The 7,199-nt window shown below is 56.0% G+C and overlaps 2 protein-coding genes across 10 annotated transcripts in view; one reads left to right on the top strand and one right to left on the bottom strand.

Moving 5' to 3' along the window:
- Positions 1–1,934, top strand: part of Wdr54 (WD repeat domain 54) — a 19,642-nt gene extending 17,708 nt beyond the window's left edge. For both annotated transcript variants that reach the window (XM_052720539.1, XM_052720540.1), the window contains exons 6-10: positions 89–216; positions 1,066–1,166; positions 1,257–1,419; positions 1,594–1,668; positions 1,748–1,934. In XM_052720539.1, the coding sequence (XP_052576499.1) occupies positions 89–216; positions 1,066–1,166; positions 1,257–1,419; positions 1,594–1,668; positions 1,748–1,879 (599 nt within the window). In that variant the 3' untranslated portion in view covers positions 1,880–1,934. The remainder of the gene's footprint in view (positions 1–88; positions 217–1,065; positions 1,167–1,256; positions 1,420–1,593; positions 1,669–1,747) is intronic.
- A 273-nt stretch (positions 1,935–2,207) lies between these two features.
- Positions 2,208–7,199, bottom strand: part of Rtkn (rhotekin) — a 16,857-nt gene continuing 11,865 nt past the window's right edge. For 5 of the 8 annotated variants that reach the window (XM_052720526.1, XM_052720528.1, XM_052720529.1 and 2 more), the window contains 10 exons: positions 7,023–7,084; positions 6,872–6,925; positions 6,649–6,766; positions 6,182–6,391; positions 5,128–5,222; positions 4,917–5,023; positions 4,578–4,706; positions 3,646–3,814; positions 3,427–3,531; positions 2,208–2,895 (listed from right to left, as the gene is read on the bottom strand). In XM_052720526.1, the coding sequence (XP_052576486.1) occupies positions 2,558–2,895; positions 3,427–3,531; positions 3,646–3,814; positions 4,578–4,706; positions 4,917–5,023; positions 5,128–5,222; positions 6,182–6,391; positions 6,649–6,766; positions 6,872–6,925; positions 7,023–7,084 (1,387 nt within the window). In that variant the 3' untranslated portion in view covers positions 2,208–2,557. The other 3 variants (XM_052720531.1, XM_052720532.1, XM_052720533.1) reach the window with 1 other exon arrangement.

The following is a 7,199-nucleotide window of genomic DNA, read 5'->3' as shown; positions in this document are numbered from 1 at the left end:
CTTCTGGGGTAGGGGGAGTGTTAGCTGTGGTGACTGGAGACCCAGACAGGTCAGGAAGTCATCAGTGGGACACTGGTTCTGGCTGCAGGAACATGGTCCGGTCGGGTACTGGTGTTTGACATCCCTGCTAAGGGTCCCAACATTGTACTTAACGAGGAGCTGGCTGGGCATCAGACGCCAATCACAGACATCGCCACTGAGCGTGCCCAGGGGCAGGTGAGTAGACCTTCTCTACCTGTTCTAGTGGCCCGGGAGCCTTCGTCACACTGGGAGGCCCCATTTGGGTCTTAGCTCTGCCACCAAGTAGAAGTGTGGCTTTGGGATCATCTGCATTTCCTTAGATGTAGCAACTTCAGGTCTGGAGTAAAACATACTTTACATTAAGTGTTCTATAAAAATCACTAACACTCTCCAATGCTGGTGTGAATCCAGAAGTTGGAGCCGACCATTTCCCAGATGCTGCCAACACTGACAGCTGTAGCTTCCTTTCCTGGACTTGAGCAAGTGCCCCATTCTGACCCAGCGCCAGGGCTAGCCTTTCCAGAAAGTCCTCTCCCTCGTCCACCCCCCCACCCCCGCCAGCTTCACTCTGAATAGTCCCTGTCCACATGGAAAACTCCTTTTTTCCTCCACGTGGATTGCAAACCTGTTGAGAACAGGGGGTGGCTTTATAATGTGTACCCTTCCCAGCACCTGATTTGTCTGCCTGCATCAGGTCAGGAGGCCTCGGGCTAGTTGTGACTGATTGGCTCGTTACAGAACCTCCAAAAAGTCAGGAAACGGTGGCTTTAGCATTGTCACCTATGGCAAAGGAACAGTTATACATCCGCTTCTACTCCACGATGGGGGCAGGGGAGGTGGTGGCTGTGAGGTGCATATAAGGACCTACAAGGAGCCCATGTTTAAGGGACTCTCAGAGGTGTCTGGTATCGAGCTGGTAAAGGACCTACCTCTTGCTCTTTCCCTGTAGAAGCAGAGGTAGGCATGGCTTCACTTCCCCGCCTGCCCTGTACTCTGGACCACACAGACTGTAACAGGAAGAGCTGACCCCGACTTTCTCCTCAGGATGGTGTTGCTGACATGGTGACAGCCGATGACTCGGGTGTTCTGTGTGTCTGGAGGTCAGGAACTGCATTCACGTTACTGACTCGAATACCAGGATTCGGGTAGGAGAGGCAGAAGAGGGTTTTGGCCTTTGTGAGGGTAGGGAGTATGTTGGGGTCTGGAGGAACCAAAACTGAACCTCACCCTTGCAGGGTCCCTTGCCCCTCCGTGCAGCTGTGGCAGGGCGTTGTGGCAGCCGGGTATGGGAATGGGCAAGTGCGTCTGTATGACGCCATCACAGGAGCACTCCGTGTCCAGATCAGTGCCCATGCCCGGACCGTCTGCGCCCTGGACCTCGCTCCAGAAGTAGGCAAGGTCAGTCTTGTGCATCCCTAAGTACCTTTCCTGTGCTTCGATGCATAGCTCAGGCTTCTCTCCATACTCGGTGTAACTCCATCCCCGGGTACCTGGAGTGGGACTCCAGCCCACACCCGTCCTGTCAGGGTGTTCTGACCCCTTGGCCATCCCTCATGGGTTTCTCTCTTTTAGCTCCTCTCTGCCGCTGAGGACACATTTGTGCACATCTGGAAGCTGAACAGGAGTCCAGAGAGCGGCTCCATTGAGGTATGTTTGTAGAAGGGTGGGAATGGGGACCCAGGCATAGGGTGAGCAGCAGGACTGACCAGTCTTCCCTTCCCCTCAGGTTGAACACTGCCATGGTGAATGTATTTCTGACACCCAAGTGTGTGGTGCGCGGTTCTGTGACCCATCAGGCAGCTCCTTTGCGGTGACGGGTTATGACCTTGCTGAGATCCTGAGATTCAGCAGTGTCTGAGAGAGGAGCAACCGTCCCTTCTCCCTTGGTATTTATAAAGTATTCCTTCCACGAAGCCCTTGCCTGATTACTCACTGTCACAGCCACACTTCTAAACAGCAAGCTCGCCGGGCGGTGGTGGCGCACGCCTTTAATCCCAGCACTCCGGAGGCAGAGGCAGGGGGATCTCTGTGAGTTCAAGGCCAGCCTGGTCTACAGAGCGAGGAGATCCAGGACAGGCACCAAAACTCCATGGGGAAAAAACAACCACAGGAGGAGGGGCAGGTTCAGAGCACACCGAAGCCACCGTCCTCAGAGACCATGTCCTCAGAGACCAAGTGAAGGCAGCTAGCTGTTAAATAACTTTAATGGTCGATGTAGGAGTCACAGAGGAGGTGCCTTCCTCCCTGTTCCCTAGTGCCGCCCTGGAGACTGGTTAGTGCGGGGAGGTAGGGCAGGCTTGTTCCAGTTTTCTCCCAGGAAGAGCTTAGGGCATCCCAACCAGCTCCAGAAATGGTCCCCTCAGTACCATGGTAACCACAACTTAAGAGGGGCTTCTGTTACCCCTCCCCAGCCTTCCTTTCTAGTCCAGTGGAGGAAGAAGAGCCTGGCGGGCGCCCCACAGTGCTGGACCTAGAGCCCAGTTGCCCTTGGGTCATCATTTTCTTTCTTGGCCAGATTCTGTTGCTGGTGTCTCTCTCACACCGGGGACTGGAGCCATGCGCCGCCGAGCTGACTTTTGCTGTAGAAGCCTCTGGACTGTGGGGATCGCTGCGGGGGGAGGGGTGCAACCGAGCGAGAAGCCCCAAGGGAGTGGTCCGGGGGGGCAGCATCCAGGGAAAAGGTTCGGGGTCGCCCCCAAGGCAGGGGTTGCGTCCAGGTTGGGACTGGGGCCACTGAGGCAGGCGAGCAGGAGCTAGGCAAGGCGGGCTGGTCTGTAAACATGGCTAGCCAGGGTGGGGGCGTCTCCAGCCTTGTGCCCTCCCGCTGGGCCAGGATGTCGGTCACAGCTGCGATGTCGTCTAGCGGCTCAATAGCTGTGGCACCAGGGGGAGGGGAGGGGAAGGGGCGGGGCTCGTCAGAGCTCCAGCCCCGGCCTGCTCAGCCCTGACTGTCACCTGTCACTGTAATAGGCCAAAAGCAAGGCCCGAATCTCAGCTGAGATGGCATTATTCTGCAGGAGCAGCCCCTCGCTGGGCCCCCCTGAGGCCACAGGCTCCGATAAGACTGTGTGACATGGGGGTGGCAGTGGGGAGCAGAAGTGGGTAAAGAAACCACGAAAAAGGAGAGAAAGCAGTGCCGGGCAAGTGAGGTCAGAAGAGGAGACAGGAATCCACATGCACAGAGGGAAACAGAAAAGAAGGATTAGGATAGACGTCATGGAGTGAATCTGGCTCTTTGGGGTTTGTTTTGAACTTGGGTAGAGGTGGTTTTCAGAATTGGAGAGAAAAAGGGGAATATAGTTGGGCTGAGTGGGACCTGGACCCCACTGTGCTTTCTCTCTGTCTATTACCCGGGTTCCCGTGAGGTCCCCAGCTCCACTTCCCATCAGCCCCTCACTGACTTACCCATCTCGTGGTATAAGGACCCCTGCTTGGCCAGTGCTTGCAGGGGTTTCCGGGGTGCCGGGGTTTCAATTTTCATGACTTCATCACAGCAGTGCTTCCACTGGCCTACAAGGAGAGTGTCAGGTGCTGGCGCTGCCTGCCTCCCACCACATTTCCCGCTTTCCCGCATCACTCAGACCTCAGGCCCTCCCAGAGGTTCAGGCCAGCCCTTGCTCTTACTCATGTCAAAGAAGAGCTGCCACAGTGCCTCCATCCAGTTCTGCAGGGCCTCTCTGCTCTCCACCTGGAGGGTGTTGGTCACCGCATCATCTCCATACTGGTTGCTGATGCTGAGAGTGAAAGGCCATTCTGAGGCCTGCTCCAGCTCCCCTGCCCGGACCCTCGTCTCCTGCAGGGGAAAGCAGAGCTGCCTTCATCTCTACCTCAGTTGAGAAGCAGCCCTTCACCCCTGCCTATAAGTATCTTTGGGACCTCTACTGAGCCTTCATTTGCCTCCTGCTAACTCTAGGAGGGGTGAGGGGACAGCCAGAGAGTACTGGGGATAAAGTACCTCTGCCTAGACAGGGAAGGAGCAGCAGGATGAGACTGGAAAGGGGCAGAGCAAGGCAGGGAAGGTGCAGAGGTGGGCAAGAGTTACCAAGGTCCAGGTTGGGGTTGCCCACCCAGTACTTCTGAACCCCAGACGGTGTCTGGGGTGCAGTGCAGTGGTAGAGCACTTGCCTAACACACAAGTCTCTCAGTTTGACCCCAGCACCAAGCAAAGCAAAACAAAAACATAGGAAAGCAACTCTGGCCCGGGAGCAGAGCAGCCCAATGGCAGGCACCTAGGTCGAGACAGAAACAGCAGGTTATCAGCAGCTCCAAACTGGAAGCAGAGGCACTGGAGGGAAACTCCTGGCCTAGCAGTAGAATCCCCTGGGATTTGGAAAGGGTGGGGGAAGCTGAGTGAGCAGGGTAAATTTCTTAGCATCATCCGAGGGGTAGAAAGTATAGGGATGTGGTCTCTGCCTCCCAGGCTGTGGAGCTTGGTGCTTTTAGGAAGAGAGTCCACCCTCCCTGTCCCTGAGGCCTGAGCCCAACTCTCCAGGGCCTTGAGAAAGAGGTGCCTGTGCCTAAGCACCAGATGGCTTCACTACCATGGGACTGGTCACCTTGTTGATGGCGATAGTGAACAGCGGTTCTTGCCCGGTGTCTGCATCCTCAGACCTCCAGTAACAAAAGAGGTTTGTGCCTTTCAAGACTCCGTGCACGAGTGTCCCATTCCGTAGCTCCCCAGCTTGCTGCATAAACGATTTGGTGTTTTCTAGGGAGTCTTGCCTCTCCACCAGGCACCTTCTTCCCAGTCCCCCATTGACCCCATGTCCCCAATACTCACCCTGCAGTCTTCCCATCCCACTTTGTCCCCCTAGATCTACATTTTTATCATCCTATTCCTAGGTGGTCCAACTCTGTCTCCTCCATGTCCCCTTCCACTCCCTAGGACCCCTCACCTGCACCCTGAGGGTACCACTTGCAGTGGGCTGAGTCATGCAGAGCGGCTGAGCTGCCAGGCGGCAGCACACGCTACCATAAAGGGGCAGCCAGGTAGGGTTCTCCTCTGTGGGGGGAGGAAGTACAGGGTGAGGATGGGAAATAATAAAGGGCTACCCTACAACCCCTCCTCAAGGTGCCAGTACCCCCAACACACACTCACACACATACCATGACTGGCGAGGGTGAGGTCGTGGGTACGGAATCCATCTTGTACTGCTGCCAAGGTGAGAGTGGTGTGGGCCAAGAGGTGGAATCGAGGACCTCTGGGGGGAGAAGGGGACCTCAGTGGAGTGCGGTGTGGGGCAGGAGAGTGCTGCAAGGCTACCACAGACAACTAGCTGGCCTCCTGTTTCCTGACCTCCTGCTAGGCACTCAGACCTGCACTTAGACATTATCCCAATGAAATTCTCCTGGCAGCTCCGTGAGGGTGGGTGTTCTTCAGTCAGCAGACGAGGCGGCTTCCTCCGAAGCCCAGTAACTTCAGGTGACTGTAGGCCTGCTACAGAGCATGCCTCCGCTCAGAGCACAGTTGTACATACATCTATGTTTGGTTTGGTTTGGGCGTGTATACGGGAGGCACACATGTGTGCATATATGTGTGGCGGCCAGACATTGATGTTGGGCACCCTCTTCAACTGCTCTCTACATGATTTATGAAGGCAGGGTCTCTCACTGAACCCACAGCTTACCAATTCCATGAGTCTAGCTAGCCAGCTTGCCCTGGAGGTCACATGTCTCCTCCCAAGTGAGCCCTGGGATTGGGTTCTGGGGGATCAGAACTCCAGTCCCTGTGCTTGCATAGCAAGTGCTGTATCCACTGAGCCAGTCCCCTCATCCCTGCTTCTGGTGTTTTGAGGCAGGGTCTAACGTACACCAGGCTGGCCAGAAACTCACTATGCAGCTGAGGATGACTTTGAACTTGCCTCTGCCTCCCAAATGCTGTAATAACAGGTGTGCATCACCCCACCCAAGGCTTCCTGTATGCTAGACAAGAACTTTACCAACTGAGCTACATCCCCTGTCCCATAAGGTGTTTTTGTGGTTGCTAAACAGGTAAGACTCCAAAGCCTAGCTCTCTCTGCCTCCTCACTGCCAGGCTTGTAGACTGACTGAGGCCTAACTCTAGGGTTAGCCAGAATGCCTGCTCATTCAGTGTGACAATGGTCACCAGTGGGGAGTTGGAGGCAGCTAAGGGCCTTGGGTGGTGAGTATATGGTCTTACCCTACAGTTGGGGTAGGCAGCAGGATGGGACTGTTCCCAGAGCCCCCAGCACTGTCCAGCGATGCCCTGACACGCTTCCCTGAGGAACGGCCCAGGGAGCTGCTGAGTTTGGTGGCGAGCCTCTTGGGGGCACCAGCCAGGGCCCCCTCCTCTTCCACACAGGCCCCATACAGCTCCAGCCGCAGTTCGAAGTCCGGCCCTGCCTCTGCACTACAGGAGTGCAAGAGAGAGGAGGGTGATGAGTGAGAGGCTCAGGAGGGCATAGGGGGAGGAAGGGCATGAGTCAGGACAACTCTACAGGCATGGATGCCCATGGGCCATCCGCCTCTCCTTCTGCCTCTCCACCTCCACCCCAGAGCAGTCCCACAGGAGCTGGAGCCGGAGTGGAGGAAGGAAAGAAGGAAGGAAGGAAGGAAGGAAGGAAGGAAGGAAGGAAGGAAGGAAGGAGCCACAGGCAAGGCACTCACAAGAGCACATTGTTCTGAAAAGAGATGTCTGTGAGAGTCCTGTCCACCAGGACCATCTCAGTGTCCTGAATCTGTTCCCCGAGCTGCAGCAGCAGGAACACAGCCCAGCGGTGCAGGTCTGGGAAGAAAGAGAAAAAGAGAAGTGAAAACATGAAAATTGTCGACAAGAGTCTCCACCTCTCCCGAACACGCTCTTGAGTCCGTCCCAGCGTGTGGCACTCACCGCCTTTGTTCTTGAAATACTCTGTGTCCTTCCACATGAGTGGGATCCGGAGGTCTAAAGGACAGAGGGAAGGAAGAGGGGTTAGAAGCAGCCAGGAGGTGGTGTGGTGGGGCAAGGGTGCTGGCAGCTGGGGCAGCTGTGTGTTTCTTACCAGAAATGCAGACCCGGCCACGGCAAGGGGTACGCTCAGGGGGCGGCACGCTGTCGGAAGGTCTGTGGGCAGATCACAGAGTCCTGGCCTGGTCTTCCCACTTTCCTCCCCTTTGTTCTGACTCCCAAGGGCTCTAAGAGGCCCCTGATTCCTAGCCTGGTTGGCATGGCAGGACTA

Source organism: Peromyscus californicus, unplaced genomic scaffold, assembly GCF_007827085.1.
Source record: "Peromyscus californicus insignis strain IS unplaced genomic scaffold, ASM782708v3 Scaffold_6__1_contigs__length_162567912, whole genome shotgun sequence".
Classification (NCBI taxonomy): domain Eukaryota; kingdom Metazoa; phylum Chordata; class Mammalia; order Rodentia; family Cricetidae; genus Peromyscus; species Peromyscus californicus.
Note: the sequence above shows the minus strand (reverse complement) of the source record. Positions and strands in the feature narration are given on the sequence as shown.